At 35.0% G+C, this 21,000-nt stretch overlaps 1 protein-coding gene across 10 annotated transcripts in view; it reads left to right on the top strand.

Moving 5' to 3' along the window:
* The window catches only part of CCDC88A (coiled-coil domain containing 88A), a 172,798-nt gene that overhangs the window by 134,838 nt on the left and 16,960 nt on the right, over window positions 1-21,000 (top strand). For all 10 annotated transcript variants that reach the window (XM_027865057.1, XM_027865058.1, XM_027865060.1 and 7 more), the window contains exons 19-25: window positions 4,664-4,825; window positions 5,769-6,046; window positions 7,207-7,350; window positions 8,043-8,229; window positions 14,359-14,504; window positions 18,700-18,792; window positions 18,947-19,161. In XM_027865057.1, coding sequence (XP_027720858.1) covers window positions 4,664-4,825; window positions 5,769-6,046; window positions 7,207-7,350; window positions 8,043-8,229; window positions 14,359-14,504; window positions 18,700-18,792; window positions 18,947-19,161 — 1,225 coding nt within the window. The remainder of the gene's footprint in view (window positions 1-4,663; window positions 4,826-5,768; window positions 6,047-7,206; window positions 7,351-8,042; window positions 8,230-14,358; window positions 14,505-18,699; window positions 18,793-18,946; window positions 19,162-21,000) is intronic.

The raw sequence follows: 21,000 nt of genomic DNA on the forward strand, positions 1-21,000 counted from the left end.
CATATCTGTCCTCTCTTTTGTGTTTAAAATCCTTCAGAAGGCTGTTTATGGTATGTATCTCCAGTTCCTTTCCTCTCTTTACTTTATTATCTGACTTCTCACCTCATCATTTACCTCTCTCCAAAGTTACTAATGATCTAAACTCCTTGAAAAGGTCATCTACAATAGGGCCTCCACTTTCTCTCAATCTCATTCTCTTCTTAACCCCTCATAATCCACCTTCCAATTTATAATTCCATGGAAACTGCTCTCTCCAATGTTACTAATAATTTTTTAATTGCTAAGTCTAATGGCCTTTTCTCAATCTGTAATCTTGACTACTCTGCAGCCTTTGACACTGTTAACCACCCTCTTCTTTTTTCTCTAGGTTTTCATGACACTGTTCTCTCCTTGTTCTCTTCCTGCATGTCTGATTGCTCCTTTTTTGCTTCCTTTGCTGGATCTTCATCCACATCACACTAGCTAATCCCTGGGTGTCTCCAGAATTCTGTCCTGGGCTCTTTTCTTCTCCCTTCATATTATCTCACTTGGTGATTATTACCTCCCATGGTTTGTAGTTGTCATCCCTATGCAAATGACTCTTAGAGCTACTTGTCCAGCCCTAACCTCTCAGCTGACCTCCAGTCTCACATCACCAGTTGCTTATTGAACATCTTGAAGCGTATGTCCTGAAGATATCTGAAACCCATTGTGTCCAAAACAGAACTTGTTTTTACCCCAAACCTTCCCCTCTTCCAAAATTTCCTATTACTATAGAGGGTACTCTCTCATGCTCACAACTTAGGGGTCCTGGATTCTTTACTGTCTCACTCCCCATCCAATCATTTGTTAACTCCTGCCATTTCTACCTTTGTAACCCTCTTCTCTCCTCTGACACTGCCATTGTCCTGGTATACAGGCGCTTAGACTATTGCAGTAGCCTAATGTAGTCTCTCTGCCTCAAATCTCTCTCTATTCCAATATATCCTTCTCTTAGCTGGCAGAGTGAACTTCCTAAAGTGCAGGAATGACCATGGCATCCCCTGCCCCCCATTCATTACACTCCAGTGGTTCCTTGTCACCTCTAGGATGAAATATAAAACCCTCTAGTTTTTAAAACTCCTACTTACCTCTCTAGGCCTCTTATTCCTTACTTCTCTCCAAGTACTTTGAGATCTAGTAACATTGGCCTCCTTGTTCCTCACACATAGTGCTGCACTTCTGATTCCTGGCATCTTCAAGGTCTCAGCTAAAGCCCCACCTTCTGCATGAACCCTTTCCCAGCCCCGTCCTCATCCTTAGTCCCTACCCTCTGAGACTATACAGAATTTATCCTGTATATATCTTCTTGTTTGTACTGTGACGTTTAAAAAGTTAGAGTAATTAATCATTTTTTTAATAATGCTAGCATATTACCAATAAAATGGGTCAGCAGCACTCTCAAATACCAAAGATGCATCATGATGGTGGGCTCACAGTTTATATGCCCTTGGAAAAGTGGGTGTTCCTGAGGCTGGCAATCAAATCTGATTAGTTAACAGTTAATGAGAGAGAATGAATATTATAATGAGAGGTAGGCCTATTCTAATGAGGGGGTAGGGATAACTTTGAGTATGTCATTTACTTCTAAATTGCCCGGCCTTGGGCAATCTAACCAAAGAATTTATGTCCTCCACCCAAGGTTGAACAGAGCACTGTGGGCTAGGAGTTTTACCTTAGATTAAATTCCTTGAAAGGTTAGGTGGGATAACAGTACATAGATTGAGGAGAATGTTAATCCTATCTGCTATCTTCAGTTCTGCCCTTCCAAGGCTGAGCCTTGAAATGAGGCTTTTAGAAAAAGGGGGAGGGGGCAGCTAGGTGGCTCAATAGGTAGAGCACTGGCCTTAGATTCAGGAGGACCTGAGTTTAAATCCGGCCTCAGACACATAACACTTGCTAGCTACGTGACCCTGGGCAAATCACTTTAACCCTATTGCCTAGCCGAAGAAAAGAAAAAGAGAGAGAACTCTGGATCTCCCCAAATCATTCATTATTAATAATCGTTTCTCTCAGTACGCAGTTGTTTGCATGTTAAACTGTTTGCTCTTTGATGGCAGAGATTTTTTGTCTTTTTTTGTATCCCTGGTGCTCCATAGTTCCTTTGGCACTTTCATGCTGATTTACTGAATGACTGACATACTAGCCTCTCTGAACCCCTCTCAGCTTGTCCTTGACTGGCTTGGTAAAACCTGTTAGAGCTTGTTTTCGTCTGGCGTAGCCTACCTACAAAAGATGTACTCTGATGTTATATCCTAGAGTTCTAAGTATTATAGATAAAAATAGAAACTCAAAGTCCCTGCCCTGAAAAAACTTATATTTTAACAGAGGAAGACAATACACACAGGGGAATGGTAGCCAAAAAGCAACCCATTGGCCTTGAAAGTTATATGAACAGTGAGTGTGGCTTTACAAGAATAGATTGATAAGCCCTACCCAAGAATACCAGCTGCTTGTTTGATGGGAGAGGGAAGTCAAGATAGTTGTATAGGCTAAAGAAAAGTTGGCCTAAGATGAGGGAGTGAAGTGAAGCTTCATGACTGGGACTTTCCTGAAATAATGGACCAGGAGAGGTAGTCATCAATTAAGGAGGCATATGGGAGTTTCCAGGGCAGAAGTTCCTCTGGGGAAGTGATTCTCAACTTTTTTCATTTCATTATCCCTTTATACTTTTAAAAATTATTGAGCTCCCCGAAGAGTTTTTATTTATATTGGTTGTACTCTTATTTACCACATTAGAAATTAAAATGTCTGTATTACTATGAGAACGGTTTGAAGTCATGAATCCCCTGAAAGTGTCTCAGGTTCTTCCATGTGTCTATGGACCACACTTTGAGAACCACTGTTTTGAAGATGGTCTCTGGTGTAGGTTCTTTTCTTTTCCTTCCAGAAAACACACAAAATAAATTAAAAGTAAAATAATTTGCATAGCATAAATTATTTAGTCTGATAAAGTAAGTAACTATAAAAATGCTTCAAACAATTGTAAAATGCTATTTTAAAATTTTTTACTTATTCAGATTTTAATTAGTGCTACTTGAAATCATGTTTCTTTGGTATATAGTGTAAAACTTTAACGTGACATAGATGACCTGTAAAATCCATATTATTCTTGCTTTTTGACATTTAGTCTGATAAAGGGCATTCTATTGAATATCAATCCTAATTTTTCTCCGTATTTTATATTTTTAGGAAAGGTCCTGCCATTTTCAGTGTTTAACTTTTTTTCTTCTAGTTTTTGATGATGTCTATGCTTTGTGATACAGATATATAAATTATAAGGTGTTAAATTCTGAGACTAAAAATTCTAGATATATTCAGAGTAAATAAATGTCTTAGCCCTTGTCTTGTTAAATGAAATAATGTTCCCTTATGTGAATGTAATAATTGAAAATCTTTTATATTGTAACTTGTCCAGGAAGTGCAGACGAAATGTAATTTTATTGAAATTTTATACTGTAAATATATGAAATAAAAATGTCAGGTCCATTAAGTATCATGGACAAAGTTTTCAAAAAAGACTGTTTAAATTGGTCTTACTGACTTATTTGCTTCTTGGTTTGCATTATTTGTGAAATACTGCTATTCCATTCCAACTCTTTGTGTTCCAATGTTCATAGTGTAGCATATGATTTTTCCAGTATTGCACAGTAGATAGAATCAAACCTGGGTACAGTATTGTACTGGATTGGCTTCAGAAGACCTGGGTTTGAGTTTCTTCTTGACTAATTCTTGCTAATATTTAGTAAGTTGTTTAACCTCTTTGGCCTTCCTTCTGTTCCTATGAAAAATGAATATAAAACCTCAAGTAGGCTTTGCCTACTTTACAGGGTTGTGATGAGGATTGAATTAAATAACATGTTAAGTCCTTTGTCACTGTAAAAAAGTTTGCAAAAATCTGTTTACTGTTTCTTTTTGTTTTGTTTTGTTTTGTTTGGCAAGGCAATTGGGGTGGAGTGACTTGCCCAGAGTCACATAGCTAGTAAGTGTTATGGGTCTGAGGCTAGATTTGAACTCAGGTCCTTTTGAATCCAGGGCTGGTGCCCTATCCATTATGCTACCTAGCTGCCCCAGAAATCTGTTACTGGTATTGGAATTACCTGTTCTGTCTTGGATTCCCAATGAAATTTTAAGTTAATAAGGCAGTGTGATGCAGTTAATGCAGAATGCTGGGTTTAGAATCAAAAAGATCTTGGTTCATTTCTCACCTCTGGCACTATTAAATATATGACTTACCCTTACTAGCTGTGTGACCCTGGGCAAGTCACTTAACCCCAATTGCCTAAAAAAAATATAAATAAACAAATAAATACACACATACACACACACACACACACACACACACACACACACACGTGTGACTTAAAGTCATTTAACTTTAATATACCCCAGGCAACACCTAGGACTTATTTACTGAATCGTAGTTTACAGTCTGCTGGTAGAAGGAATACCCTTATTAAAAGTTCACCAGGCTGACAAAATTACAGATAATTCCTTTGAGTTTAAGATTATCATGTAAAATATTTTCTGAATAAAGTTTCCAAAAATCCTTGTCTGTAATTATTTTAGATACTTGTGTTTTATTCAGCAAATGGATCATAGGCTTGAATTTGTATTTTTTAATTTATGTTGTTTCTTTACTAAGAATGCTACCCTGCAAGCTGAGAAACAAGCATTGAAAACTCAATTGAAGCAACTTGAGACACAGAACAATAATCTACAGGCCCAGATTCTTGCACTTCAGCGGCAGACTGTTTCTTTACAGGAACAAAATACTACCCTGCAGACTCAGAATGCTAAGCTTCAGGTAATTTTTATATAAAACTTTTGGTGAGAGGTTTTCATCAAAACTAGAGATTCTTTTATGAATGGAAAACTTTGATGTCAGTTACCAGTCTTGCCAAATACTTGATACTAATTCTTGGTTTAAAAACTTAACCATGGATGAATAAATAAAGCTCAAATATTTATAGTACTTTGGTTAGAGTATTTATATCAAGATTATTAGGCTTCTAAATAAAAAATAAGTAAAATAAGAATAAATAGGGTATGGTAATGCAAACTATAAAATAAATTTTAGAACTTTTTAAAAAGTTGAGATTGTAGTAGATATATGACTATAGCATATGAACCCTGGTTTCCTTTTCTCAAATTTTTAATTGAGTCAGTTACTAGAAAAAGAGATATACAGGTAGGGCTTTTTAAATAATTTTGGACTCTAAGGCTGTTCTTAGTTTCATTAATCTGTCAAGTCAATAGATATTAAGTGCCTAATACGTGCAAGGCACTGGGAGTACAAAGATAAAAACAAAACAATCCCTTCCTTCCAAGAACCTAAATCCTACCATAGCTTGAGAATGGAAGAGATAGGTCTGTCACTGCAAAAAAAAAAAAACAAATCTCCTTCCCAAAAAAAAAAAAAAAAAAAAAAAAAATATATATATATATATATATATGTGTGTGTGTGTGTGTCAGCTAGAAACCTCTGAAAGGAATAAGGAAGAGGTTTTCTTCTCTTTATCTGTTATTGGAAACATTATCACTATAACTTTAGTTATTTTTAGCAAAAATTTTAGTTTTTTAAAAAGTTTAAAGTGGTTATGAACAGATTTATGATTCCTTAATTTATAAGAATTCCTGATGTGAGAATCATATTGTTCCAAAATCCTTTTTACTCACTTTTTGCTAAATTAATATTAGATTTTTTTATTTTCTGTTAATTATGTGTTATGTTATGACTGTTATTACAGGTGGAAAACTCTACCCTTAATTCCCAAAATACCTCACTTATGAACCAGAATGCCCAATTATTAATTCAGCAGTCTGCCTTGGAAAATGAAAATGAATCTATAATCAAAGAAAGAGAAGAGCTTAAATCTCTGTATGATGCACTGATCAAAGACCATGAAAAACTGGAAAATCTTCATGAACGTCAGGCTTCTGAGTATGAGTCCCTCATTGCCAAACATGGAATACTAAAATCTATACACAAAAATCTTGAGGTGGAACATAAGGACCTCGAAGATCGGTAATTTTCATTGTTTCCTTGTTTTTAAAATATGGAAATAGTTTTTCCAAGTTAGCTTAATGAATTTCATACGGTAAGTAGACATCAAAGAAATATTTTGTAAAACAATCACTTTTTCTTCCATTCTTAAATATTTTTTAATATTTTTATTGATACTTTTCATCTTTACATAATAGTCATTTCCCATCACTTCTTCCAGATTGAACCCTCCATTCTGACAAAGGACAAACAATTAAAAATATATGATAAACCATATCTAACAATGTATAAAATAATCTGTCCTTATATAGTTCTATCCCTCTCTATGTGTGTTTTTATTATCAGTTCTTCAGGACCTTCATTGCTTTTTCAGTTACTCAATTATTTTTCAATTTTGTGACTTTTCATTTGTATTTTTGTAGTCACTGTATATATTGTTTTCTTGGTTCTTTTTATTTTGCTTTGCAGTAATTCATAAATACTCATATATTTTTCTGAATTCTCCGTATTCAAAATGTCTTTTAACACAGTGATTTCCCGCTGTGTTCATAAACCATAGTTTTTTCCTCAATTGATGGGCACCCACTTTGCTTCCACTTCCACAGATAATGTTGCTGTGAATATTTTGCTAAGTCTTTGACTTTTTTTTCCATCTTCAACTTCCTTTGGGGGTATATGTTCAATAGTCAGGACTTTGCTATCCTCAGTATCATTATGCCTAATTTAGTTATTTTTCTTGCATAATTCCAAATTGAAATATTTAAATTTTAGACTAACAGTTCTACCAGCTGTGCATCAGTATGCTTGACCTCCCAACTATTCTAACATTGGCTTTTCTCACCTTTTATTATCTCTCTCAGTTTGTATGGTGTGAAGTAAAACTTGATTTGTTTTCATTTACATTTCTCTTAGTAAGTTGGAGCAAGTTTTCCTGTAGTTTATATTTTATTTATAGTTCATTGGGTTTTTTTAAATAAAACTTCTTTTTAACTAGTTCATGGAGAATAGCTCATGGTAATATAAATTTATATCAATTACCTTTGGTTTTGGATATCAATGATATTTCATACAGATCCTTTTCCCCATTCTTATCTTTTCTAATTCTGCTCTTATTTATTTATTGCTAAGAGGACATTTTAAGTTAAATCTTTAACTTTCCCTCCCTGCCTCCCGCCTCCCAGCTATAACCAGTTACTGAAACAGAAAGGACAGTTGGAAGAATTGGAAAAAATGCTCAAAGTTGAGCAAGAGAAAATGATGCAAGAAAATAAGAAACATGAAACTGTAGCTGCAGAATACAAGATACTTCGAGGTGAAAATGATAGGTAATGACTAAAGATAGCCAGTCCTATATTTTCTTTAATCCTAAATTAAATTTGCTTGTCATAGTACCATCTATGATGATAATCCCAGCTTTGGACTGAGAATTTTTAGATAATTAAGAGATCATTTATTCATTCACAGAGTAGGTGCTTAAACGTTTGTAAAAATATTGAATTTAATTGTGTAAATGATTTCATTTAGTTGTCCTCCCTATATATTCTCAAATCATTAATTGAAGAATAAGCTACCTATCCTAGTATTCAGTAGTAAGTTGAACAGATATAATTTCTTTATTGGATCTGTCTACTTTGTACTGAATGTTAAAAAACCTTTTAATTTTATGTGAAATAAAAATAGAATATACATTTTCTGTTTTGTACTTTAAACCTTTTCATATAATTAATCACTTCTAAGAAAGATGATGGCACTTTCTTTATGACAAATTGTTGAATATAAATTATGTGTAATCATAATATTTATTTTCAAGGAAAAAGCAATGTATATAATTTAATCAGTAGTGTTCCTTTTTAATCCCTAAATTTTTTTAATATAAAATTGTATTCAAGAAAACTTAGTTTTCCTCAATACCGTTATACCCAATTTAGTGAATCTAAACATTAACATATTTTTACAAATTAAAAATAAAATGTTAACCAATATGAAAATCTTATCTTTGCTGATTTTCTAATTAAAGGTTGAGTCACACATATAACCAACTACTGAGAGAGACTGAAGTTTTACAAACTGACCATAAGAATTTAAAGAGCCTGTTAAACAATTCCAAACTGGAGCAGACAAGATTAGAAGCTGAATTTTCAAAACTAAAGGAACAGTACCAACAGCTGGATATTACATCCACTAAACTGAATAACCAGTGTGAGGTGAGCTCCCATGACATTGTTTCTTATTAGTTCATAAATGCTATGCTCTGTTTGGGGGAAGTACTATGCCATCACTAAAAATTGACTTGTTGGAGTTACAATTGAAGCATTGAAGCATAAGAAATTGGGATATGCCAGTAAGAAAAAATTGGGTCTATTTTGATATCTAATGTAATTTATCTGTGTTAATGAGAGTCAGAGACAGTTTAAAGTAATTCCCAAGACTACTTTTATCATTAAGTTCAATCTCATTTACCATGCAAATCTTTTATAGCCTCAGGTTTTCCAAGAATTAATGAATTAGATGAATTTCAGTTCTTACAGCTTTTCCAGTTAAGCTTTGGTGGAGCTATTAGTAAGCAAATACAGAGTGATAGCAGAAAAGGAAAAACTAAGGTCTGAAATAATTAGCATCTGAATAATTACATTAAAGCCTAGCTTCTCGTTGTCTAGCTAGTTCTTAGAAACTAGCAATCAATGAACCCTTAAATGGAACTGCTCCTGACATAAAAGCCTGAAAATTTATACTTTGCATCTTGTTGTCTAAAGTGTTCAATCAAAAAATTCACTTTGAAAGATGTTATAGTTGATTTACTGCTATCAGTGCTCATTAAATCAAATCCACGTATTACCAGTGTTTTGGTATTAATCTGATTAATTTACAGTATTTTAAAAAATTAAACCACCTAAATGAGGTATTATTAAACAGCAAGAATTTAGATTTTAAAAATTAAATCGGGACAGCTAGGTGGCGCAGTGGATAGAGCACCAGCCCTGAATTCAAGAGGACCTGAGTTCAAATCCAGCCTCAGACCAAACACTTGATACTTACCATCTGTGTGACCCTGGGCAGGTCACTTAACCCCATTGCCTAACCAAATAAAATAATAATAATAATAATAAAAATTAAATCATCTAAATGATGTATAATTATTAAACTTCAGGAATTTGTAAAACCTAATTTTACAATATGGGCATTTGCTATATCCTATTTTTCATATGAGAAGAAATCCTAGATTTCCAACTAAAATGGCTGCCTGCACAGAGTCATACCACATAGTTTACACATACTAACTGTAGCAAAATGCTGACATTCATTTCATACTGATTAATAATGAACAAATCCAATGAGAAATGGTAGTAAGTGACTTCTTCCATCTCAGAAATCTATAAACAGCCATCCAGAAGCCTAAGGGCAATAGGAAAAGGAGGCTGCTTGTAAAATCTATTTCATAACAGAATAGTCTCCTACAGTGACTAGAGACACTTTTAGCCTTCAAGGTTCTGTTCAGAAGTGGAAGGATCATCCAAGAAAGCTCCCAGAGCAGTCAGGAAGCACAAGAGAGGGAAATTGGGGAGCCTGTGGACAACAGCATTCAACAGGGACCAGTATAGAAAAGCAACATTCAGATATCCTGGTCCAGGGGCTCTGAAGTAGTTAATGCTTTCTTTCCTGAGACATCAGAGAGTGACCTAAAGGTCCAGCGCTCTGAATCTCACAGATAACGGCTGAACCCTGGGAAGTAGAAGTCAATATAGGAGCTTGCTTGAGACCAAGCAAGGCCCCACACCTCACCCAGAAATTCAGTTCATGAGATGAGCCTTACCCTGGCATAAAGCCCCAGTTCAGGGTCTGAAGAGGGAGAGATGAATAAATCAAAGAAAATACCAACCAGTATAAAGAAAATTATTTTAATGCTAGTTGTTGTTTAGTTTTTCAATCATGTCTGACTCTTTGTGAACCCTTTTGGGATTTTCTTGGAAAGTTATTGGAGTGGCTTGCCATTTCCTTCTCTCACACACTTTACAGATAAGGAAACTGAGGCAAACAGGGTTAAGTGACTTGTCCAGGGTCACATAGCCAGTAAGTATGTAAGGCCCGATTTGAATTCAGGTCTTCATGACTCCAGGGCCAGCACCCTATCCACTCTGCCACAGAGTTACAAACTCTGTAATAATTGCAAGTCAAGGGGCAGCTAGGTGGTGCAGTGGATAGAGCGCCCACCCTGGATTTAGGAGGATCTGAGTTCAAATCCGGCCTCAGACACATAACACTTACTAGCTGTGTGACCCAGGGCAAGTCACTTAACCCCATTGCCTAAGCAAAAAAAAAAAACTGTTTAAAAAAAAAAATAATTGCAAGTCAAGTGACTCTAAGGAAAAAATGGATTTTCCGTAAGACCTACATAAATACGTAGAAGAAATGAAGATGATTAATTAAAACTCTGGAAGAAAGAATTGGAAAGAGAATAGTTTAGAAAAAAAGTAGCGAACCTTACTGAAGTAACAGACTCCTTGAACACTAGAGTCAGTGAAACAAATCAGTGACTCCATGAGATAGTAAGAAGTATTAGAACAAAATTGAAAGATGGAAAAAATAGAAGAAAAATGTATGATATTAATTACTAAAAACCACTGATCAGGGAAACAGGTCAAGGGGAGAGAATTTAAAAATCATTCGACTTTCTGAAAACCATGGTTCGTTGAGGGTTTTTAAAACCTCCTGGACATTACTTTTCAAGAAATCATTAATCAAAAGGGTCCAAGTAAAACACACTGATCACCTACAGAAGGAAACCCCAAGAGTACAAGAGTGAGTAGCATCATAGCCAAAACCCAGAATTCCCACATCAAAGAAAAAAGTACTACAAGTATGCTGAAAAGAGTTCAGGTACCAAGGAACAAGAGCCAGGTTCACACAATATCTGACAATTTCCACCATAAATCTGAGCTTGGAATGTAATATTCCACAAAGACAAAAGATACGGACTTACAACCAAGAATAACTTACCCAGCAAAATTGAGTATTTACATATGGGGTAAAAAATGGATTTTTAATGTTATAGAGAACTTTCAAATATTTCTGATGAAAAGATGAGTTGAGTTGGACTTTTCCAAGACAAACACAAGAGGCCAGAAAAATCCAGAAAGATAAATTTATTTGAGGAATCAGAAGGGGTTTAATGGTGATATTGTAGTACCATTCTAATAACAGGAGAAACGGGTATCCTTTCAGAAACTTAATGTCTTCAAAGGATGTTGAGGGAGTTACATAAGAAAAACAGCAGACCTGGAGATGGACTGGTTCTCTTCTGAGGGTTTTAAGAGGAGAAAGAGAAGTTAAAATTAAGAATACATACTAGTGTAGAAAGGAAGGAAGGAAGCAGGGAAATTTAAATATTTCTCAAAATTAAGTTGTGAAAAAAGACTCTGCAACCATGAAAGAAGGTGAGGGAAGTAGGCATTAGATGAATCTCATTTTTCTGTGAAAGACGCAAAGGAATGTGTTACATGTATAAATAGTTTGGCAGAAAAATGACACTAAACTAGGGGGGAAAAAAAGGAAACAGGGATGGGGCATGGGGCGATTTAAAGGGAAGATGTTACTGGGGAAAGAACAGCTTCAAGGAAAGTAAAATTTTCCTGTCCTGAAGGGAAAATGAATCGCCGCTTAGACAAATTAGGGAATGCTGAGCAAATTGTGGTTATAAGACCATAATGGAATGTTATGGAACCCTGAGAAATGACAAGAGATGTTCTCAAAGTATCCTGAGTGATATGTACTAATGCAGGGTAAAGTGAGCATAACAGAGAGAAAAAATTCATTCAAGGATAGCAGTATTATAAAGAAAATTCTGAGAGACTTAAGAACTCTGATCAAAACAATGACCAAATAACATATCCACAGGAACTTTGATGATGTGTGATGAACAAGGATTTTTTCCCCTTTTTCCTTTTTTTATTTTGAGAGTTTTTACATAAGAGGAAAGGTTTACATAAGAGGAAAGGTTAGCTAGAAAGGGGTCTCTTGGAACATTTTTTAAATGCAGAAAAGAGAACAGAAGAAAAATCAGAAGGAGGGGGCAGCTAGGTAGCGCAGTAGATAGAGCACTGGCCTTGGAATCAGGAGGACCTGAATTCAAATTCGGCCTCAGACACATAATACTAGCTGTGTGACTCTGGGCAAGTCCCTTAACCCCATTTGCCTCACAAAAAAACAACAACAATAAAAAAGAACAGTCAGAAGGAAACAGGCAAGTAAGACAGTTTTGAAAATAAAATAGAATTTATTATATACTTATTAAAAACAAGCAGAATGAAACGGAAGTTTGTGGTTTTATACTTGAGGCAACTGGTGGTATGGTGGTACGGTAATTAAGAGTGCTGGGCCTGGAGGCAGGAAGGCCTGAGTTGTTCAGCTGAACTCAGACACTTGGAAGTTATGAGACCCGGGGCAAGTCACTTATCTCTGTTTACCTCCGTTTCCCCAACTGTCAAATGGGGCTAATAATAGTACCTACATCACAGGGTTGTTGTGAGGATCAAATAAGGTAATATTTGTAGAAAGCACAGTGCCTTACATATATTAGGAGCTATAAATGTTTATTCTTTTCCCTTCCTCTTATATAGAATCCTTTTTATCTTCTATGTGTATAGAAATGCCCTTTTTGGCATTTAAATTTAGAATTTAAAAATTAAATGTTTTAAAAGTAAAAAGCAAAAAGACAAAACTGAAAATGCCTTGGGAGCTTTTTTAGAAGATTGCTACTAAAGACCATTTTTGTTGCTTGCATTTTTGCTCCTAAGGGCATAAATTATCTTAGCACTCATTTGACCAGAATTGTTCAATAATATTTTCAGTATGCTGTTCCCTTTCTTTTTACTGTGTATAATACCCATGTGACTTCTCCAGGCCTCAGTTTCCACATCTGTAAAATAAAGGTGTTGAATTTAGATGGCCTTTAAGTTCCCTTCCAGCCCTAAGTCTTTGTTTTATTCCGTTTCTGCCCCCTAGTAGAATATAAGATCCTTGAGAGCAGGTAAGAACTGTTTTACTTTTGTCTTTCTATTCTTACCTCCCAGCACAGGACTTTGCATATAGTAGTAGATGCTAAATACATTATTATTGAACTGAGTTTTCATCCCTGTAAATTTAGTTTGTACACTAGTAGAGCTGGCCCAGTAATTTAATATGTTAGCCATACTTGAAAGGCAATGTGTAAACATCACAGAGTCTGGATCACCCAGGTTCCAGTCTAGCTTTAGGCTTTGTCACTTAACTTCTCAGTGCCCCAGCTAACCCTCTAATATTATAAGTTGCAGATATGAATTGATAGAGAAGGTATCCTCACCCAGAATTCCCTACAGTAAGGAAATCACAGGTCAGGATAAAAAAAGTTCATGTTTAAGTGTTATTTCTGTTTTGTGTTCAATTGAATGCTCTTGTTTACTGTTCTCTTGGTAAATGAGTTATTCTCAAGAACTTTGTGCATCAATTTTGAGGTTGTGAACATAGTTCTGCTTGTGGATGTATTCAAATATGTATTCTTGTTCCTGAGAAGGATAACATCAATCTTCTGTAAAAATTTTCCTTTGGATGTTATGTAGATTTTTTTTTCTTGGATGAGATAGACTTTTCTCATCTTTCTTATTGGAATAATCTTTGTAGGAAACTCAGATCATTTGATTTTGTGATGATTATATATTAATTTCCTTTGCTTATGTTTAGCCTGGTGGCATAGATTGGTTCATGCTCTGTACACTCTTTTTAAATACAGTAGGTGAATATCACTAATGTCAGACTTTATAAAGAAAGGTCATTCGAACAATACTTTGGCTCAAAAACTTTCGAAAATAAAACTAAATCTTTAGAGACTTAAAAAGTAGTCATAAGGTATACTTAAGGAGAAAATTTTAAATGGCACATGGGAGCAATTATAGCAAAGATAACAGCTGCTTTCACAATTGGAGAGGCCTCTTTTTTCTTCCTATGTGGAAAAAACTATGTCAAGCAGTACCTGCTATAATCAACTGTTTGTTATAAACAAAAATCATGTATTGTCTCTGAAAGTGGAATGTAGCAATTTTAAGAAAAAAAAATTTATGGTAGTTTAAAACAGGAAATTACATGAAAAATGAAAAGTAAGGTTTTTGATAATTTTTGCTATTTTGTATACTATATATATTTTTTAAACAGTGATAATTCTTTTGTTCAGAATGATGCCATTATTGTTCAAATGTTAGCAGTCTTAAGAAAGACTGAAATATTTTATATATTTAACTGGTTCTTTCTATTCTTATTTATAATGTGAATATTGATTTCTCTTAAAATTTCATTTTCTTTATCAGTTACTTAGCCAGCTTAAAGGAAACTTAGAAGAAGAAAACAGACATCTACTAGATCAAATTCAGACATTAATGCTCCAAAATAGAACACTATTGGAACAGAATATGGAAAGCAAGGATCTTTTTCATGTTGAACAAAGACAGTACATGTAGGTACCAAATAATTATGAACTGTTGTGTACTGTTTACTTTCTCAGAGGTTACCAATAACACTAATGAATCCAATGACTTTTTCTCATTCCTGATCTTCCTTGACCTCTCTTACTCCTTTAGCATGGTCCCCCTTCTTAAAACTCTTCTGTGGTGGTACCTGTAACTCTATACTGTCCTGATTGTTTTCCTGCATCATTCTGATAGCTCTTCCTCTTTTTCATTCCTTGGTGCCTTATCTTCCACCCAGCTTCTTAAATAATGACATTTCCCAAGTTTTCTCCTCATTTCTGTTTTCTTTCTCCCTCTGTGATACATGATCCACTGCCACAGCTTCCATCTATCACTTTAATGTGAACAGTTCTCATATCTGTATCTTCATCCTTTCCTTTTCTCCTAAGCTCCAACCATACATCTCCATTCACCCACTAGGCAATTTTTTTGGTATGTCAAATTCAACATGTCTAAAGTTTACGTCCCTCATTTCTCCTTTCCCCCACCTTCTACCCCTTGTCCCAAAACAGCTTCCTAACCCATCTTCCTTATTTTAGTGATTGGTATTGTCTTTCTTATAGTCAGTTTGAAACCTCAGAGTCATTTTTTTATTCTTCTTTGCCCCTATATACAAAGAATTATTGTATCATTGATTCTTCTCTTACAGTATCTATCTCATCCATCGTACTTTTCCATTTCCACTTACACTACTTTATTTCAGGCTACCATTATTTCTTATCCATCCTATTGCCTACTGTTTTTTTCTCCCAGTGCATCTTTTAAACCATGACTAGGTATTCTGTTGCGTTTGTCTTATAATTTCCTTTAATGACTCCCCGTTATTTAATAAGCATTCCTTAAATACAGTCCAGTGTTTGAGGCCCTCCAAGATCTGGCTCAGCCTATCTTTTCAGCCTTAATACCCACTTTTGGGGGGAGGGGCCCTACAGTTAGGATTTCATTAGTATAGAGAAATCCTGATGAGGTAGCTCCCTCTACTAATGCGGATTAGAAATTGTTATCGTCGTAGATAGTTGACTGGGGCATTAAGGGGTCAAGTGACTTTCCCAGTACATCAGAAGCAAGACTTTAACTGTGGCTGTCCTGACTCTGAGGTAATCTTTCTATTTACTATGCCAAGGCAAATCAACAAATATTTAGTAAGCACCTTGTACCAGGCACAAGGAGCTCACAATTTAATGGTAGAGACATCATGCAAAAACATATGTAAAAAGAACACATACACAGAATAAATTGAAAATTAATTCAGGGGAGAGCACTAACATTGAGGACCTGGAAAGGCTTCTTGGAGAAGGTGGTATTTTAGCTGCACCTTGAAGGAAGCCAGAAGGCAGAGATAAGGAAGGAAAGATTCTTATTCCAGGCATGGGGACAACCCGTGAAAATGCCCAGAGGAAAAGCAAGAGGACTAGTGTCAGTGGATTCCAGAGTACTTGAAGGGGAAGTAAGCTATGAGAAAACTGGAAAGATGCAGGAAGTTACCAGGTTATGAGGTACTTTAAAAGCCAAGCAGAGGATTTTATGTTTTATCCTGGAGGTAATACTTAACTACTGGAGTTGATTGGGGGAAGGGTGAGAGGGTTATGGTTATGGGGTGGGGGTAACGTGTGTAACATGGTCAGACATATTTTAGGAATACCAATTTGATAGCTGAGAAGAGGATAGACTAGAGTGGGGAAAGGTTGCAGGCAGGGAGACTAACCAGAATGCTACTGCAATAATTTAGACATAAGTTGATATAAGCCTCTACCAGGGTAGTAGCAGTGTCAGAGGAGAGAATGGTGCATATAGGAAAGATGTTACAAAAGTCAAAACTGTAAGCCTTGGCAACTGATGGGTTGGGGTGGGGTGGGGTGGGGCAAAAGAGAATGAAGAGTCAAAGATGATGCCTGGGTTGGCTGGGGTGGTACTCTAGAAAGTAATAGAGAAGTTTGGAAGGGAGAAAAGATTTTGGGGTAAGTTAACGACTTCAGTTTAGCACGTTTAGCCCAAGACATTTCCAAGACATCCTCTCTGAGATGTCCATTTGGCAGTTGAAGATGTGAAACTGGAGGTCAGGAGAGAGGTTAAGGTTGGACAAATAGATCTGAGAATTATCTACATAGAGATGATGATTGAATCCATGGAAGCTGATGAACTCACCAAGCACAATAGTATAGAGGGAGGATAAGACGAGAACCCAGGACAGAGCCCTTGATGACATCCACATTTAGTGGGCCAGACCTACATAACGATAATCCAGCAAAGGAGACTGAAAAGAACTGTCAGATAGCAGGAAAGCCAGGAAATAATAGTATCACAAAAACTTAGAAAGAAGATAACATCAAAAAAAGAGTGAGTGATAGTGTTAAAGGCTGCAGAAAGGTCAGGATTAAGAGATCGCTGGTTACTTTTGAGAGTGATTTCAGTGACATGATGAAATCAGAAGCCAGACTGCAGAGTTGGTTAAAAATAGAGTGTCGGGGAGGGGGGGGCAGAGCAACTTGGTGACACAGTAGACAGAGTATCAGTCTTGGAGTCAGGAGGACCTGAATTCAAATGTGGCCTGAGATACTTGATCCTAGCTGTGTGACCCTGGTCACTTAACCTCCATTGCCTCATCAAAAAAAAGTGCAAGGAAAGGAAATGGGGGCCCCATTATAGATGGCCTTCTCTAGGAATTTATCCATAAAAAGAAGAAAAGATAAGATGATAGCTAATGGGGATGGACAGAACAAGGGAGAGGTTTTTGAGGATTGGGGAAGACATAGGCTGTAGGGAAGCCCCCATCAGACAAGAGAAAATTGAAGATTAGTAATGTGTAGAGGTAAAGGTTTGGGGGCGAGAGGAATAAGTTCAATTTTGGATTTACTGTCATGACACACTGTTATCTCTCTCACACTCTAATATGTACAGTGTATATTCCACCTAAACTTGTTTTTTCATCATTCCCTTAAAATAATCTGCACTTTCCTACATCATGTTATTTTTTTCTGTCTACATTGCCATTCTTTATTCTATTAGTCTTTCAAAATGCTCTCTGTCCTTCAAGTCCTAACTTGTCATCTCTTCTATCAGGTTTTCTCTGAATTTCACCAACTAGACCTTTTCTGAAGGGAAATTCCTTTTGCATTTTTTAACTTTGGGGGCATAATATTGCTGTCTTTTATGGTTCTTGTATGTATGTCATCTTCCCAGTAGGTGGAAATTATAAGCCATTTGAGGACAGGATACTTTGTACACTACAGTGCCTAGGTCTTGTCTTGTTCATTGCAAGTCCTCAGTTAATATTAGTAGATTGAATTTTTGAATTAAGTACACTTTGAAGAACATATCACATTTGATATTTTTAGTTAAACTTTTAAGAATTTGTGTACTGTCATATAATTTCATGTATGATTTTTTACACACATACATATATACATATATGTATATATACATACACACACATATATAGTTGATCCTAACCACATTGAAATACAAAAAGTAAAATCTTGCTATTAAATTTCTTTCTCATGTAAGGTTAAAGATCATTATGACACCACTGGTAAATACATCAGTCACTTTCCAACTTGGAATGACATAGTACACAGAGAGCCAGCTTCAGAGGCAGTAAAACCTGAGTGTAAGTCCTGCCTCTGATATATTCTGGATTTGTGACTCCCCGTGCTCCTGGGCAAATCTCTAAGGCTTTAAGTTGCAAAGCAATTGCTGATTTGCATTGATAGAGGAAGTTTCCTCATTGGAAGTTGCCAACAATAATAATGATAATTATAATTGCTAAAATTATATGGAGCTTTAAAGTTTATAAAGCCCTATCTCATTTAATATACCAGTGAAATCATAGGTCCATTTAAAAAAAAGGCATGGCAGTACAATGGAGAAAGAAAACATAAATAGTTTTATTCTAGAGACCTTTATTACTTCCTTTACAATGTGACTTGTAATAGATTGGTAGGGCATGCATCCCAAAGGAATGGAAGGATCCTTGATGTTAATTTAATTGCATCCATCAATATTATTTTTCACTTTATTACTGAGTATATATTATAAATTTTTAAAAAGAGTAGCACTACTTAAAGTTACTATATTGTTAGCTATTGTTCTTGATTTTTCTAGGGAGATTAAGACCAAATTTCTAAAAAAAAAATTTATGAATAGCTTTGTAAAGTTCTAAAATGTGTTTTCTCCTTATTTTAGTGATAAATTAAATGAATTAAGACGACAAAAAGAAAAATTAGAAGAAAAGATTATGGATCAGTACAAATTTTATGACCCATCACCTCCCAGAAGGTATTGTCATGCATTTTATGAACATTCATTAGCAAAACTGTTAAATTAACAGTACCTATAGAATCTTTTAAAGTTTCATAATTTTACAGAAGGCTAAAATATTTCATGTTTAATTTTTAATGAGTTATTTTCTCAATGATAATTATTCTATTAGGAGAGGCAACTGGATTACTTTAAAAATGAGGAAACTTATAAAATCTAAGAAAGATGTTAATCGGGAACGTATGAAGTCTCTAACATTAACACCCACACGTTCAGAATCCAGTGAAGGATTTCTTCAGCTACCCCATCAAGACAGTCAAGATAGTTCATCAGTGGGTTCAAATTCTCTAGAAGACGGCCAAACCTTGGGGACCAAGAAAAGCAGCAGTGAGTGCTTTAAAAGTTTTAATTTTTGTTAGAAATGTCGATTGACATCAATATCTTCCAGGCATGTTAATAAATTCAAGTTACTCATTCAAGGGAAATACCCTACATTTCATGTTCCTAAGTGTAAGTATAAAAGGAATTATAGAAGACAGTTAAAGAAAGGAATTGACCATTTATGCATCAGGTAGCAAGAAAAAAGTATTCTTTCACATTGATTACTTTTCACACTTCATATATCTATTAATCCTTTTTTTTCTTCTCCCTTGAGTTTTTTCTCTTTTCACTCATATCTTTCTTTCCCTCTGGTATCTAAATTATGACCTTCATTTACTTAATTAACCTAGGTAGACTGCTTTTGTGATGTGGTCTGATTACTTTTAAACTCCATATGGTTTCTCTGTTTCTTAAATATTATTATAATAGCACTTGAATGTTGGGATACAAGCTTAACATCATCACATCATTGAATTTTTCTGTATAATGTGCAAAACATTCTTATGAACATAGAGACACAGTTTGACCATAAAAGCCTCATGGTAGAATGACAAGAACACTGAAGAGGTAAATCTAGGTTCTGGTCCATCTCTGTCACTGATTAACAATTTCCTTAACCATTCTGAATCTTAGTTTCCTTCCTGTGGGAAATATATAAAATATCAACCCTAGTTTCTCTCTTAAGTTTTTTGTGAGGATCACCTGAGATAATGAAAATAAATGCACTCTGAAAATTCTGAAATATTACACAGATGTGAGATGGCATTCTTTATAAGCCTGTCTGTTGAATGGTGAAGCATGATTTTACTGTACATAAATACTTTTTTAGGTAGTTTTAGGTTCAAGAAATAAAGGAACCTAATTTACTTTTGTGATTTACACATGATAATTAGCAAAGGAAGCATGTACAAAGGTAATGCATGTTTAGATATGAAGTTACACTTTTAAAATAATTGATTTTTGGGGCAGCTAGGTGGTGCAGTGGATAGAGCATCGGCCCTGAAGTCAGGAGGACCTGAGTTCAAATCCAGCCTCAGACCAACCACTTGACACTTACTAGCTGTGTGACCCTGGGCAAGTCACTTAACCCCAACTGCCAAAAAATAAAATTAAATTAAAAAGTAAAATAATTGATTTTTAGCAATAATTGCAAAAGTACTGTATCAAAGGTATAAATATTGATGTTGTGCCCTAGATAGAACACACTTAATACTGGAAGTTCTAGGGCACCTTTGCATTAGAGATATGTCTAGCTACACGTACTTGACCCAAAATAATTCTGGAAAGACTGATTTTTAAGAGGAAAAGATAAGTAATTGAAGGGTAGATTGAGAAAGTTAAATTCTGTAATAGGTTCTAGAATTACTTAATTTTTAAAAAACCTATTTAAGTTACTACTCATTCTTTCGAAAATAGATACAGTTGTTGGAGCCAAAGAAGAATAAATAATGCATTGTATTGTAGAATTTAAGTTGTAGCAAACTAATGAATAAGTCTTTAAATTTACATATTGTATTTTGCAGTCTTGGAAAAAGTACTTAATTCTGGATTATATTTCTGTATGAGCCTTGCAGAATAGTTAATCTTAAGTTTTAGTTTTTATCAAAATATATACTAAATTTCTTAGTTATTGGTAGGTGATGACAATCAAATTATTCCATTAATATAATGAATATCATACAAACTTTTAAATCTCCAAATATAAAATATCTGATATACGATTAAAGAAAAGGATCAAAAATGAAGCTTTATTCATTCAGTGGGATAAAGAAATTTTGATGATGGGTGGATATACATAGAACCTAGGTGCATGTGGTACAGTCTGTTTTGGACCCAAATTTTTAA

The sequence above is a fragment of the Vombatus ursinus genome, unplaced genomic scaffold (assembly GCF_900497805.2).
Source record: "Vombatus ursinus unplaced genomic scaffold, bare-nosed wombat genome assembly UNPS02014778.1, whole genome shotgun sequence".
In the NCBI taxonomy this organism is placed as follows: Eukaryota; Metazoa; Chordata; class Mammalia; order Diprotodontia; family Vombatidae; genus Vombatus; species Vombatus ursinus.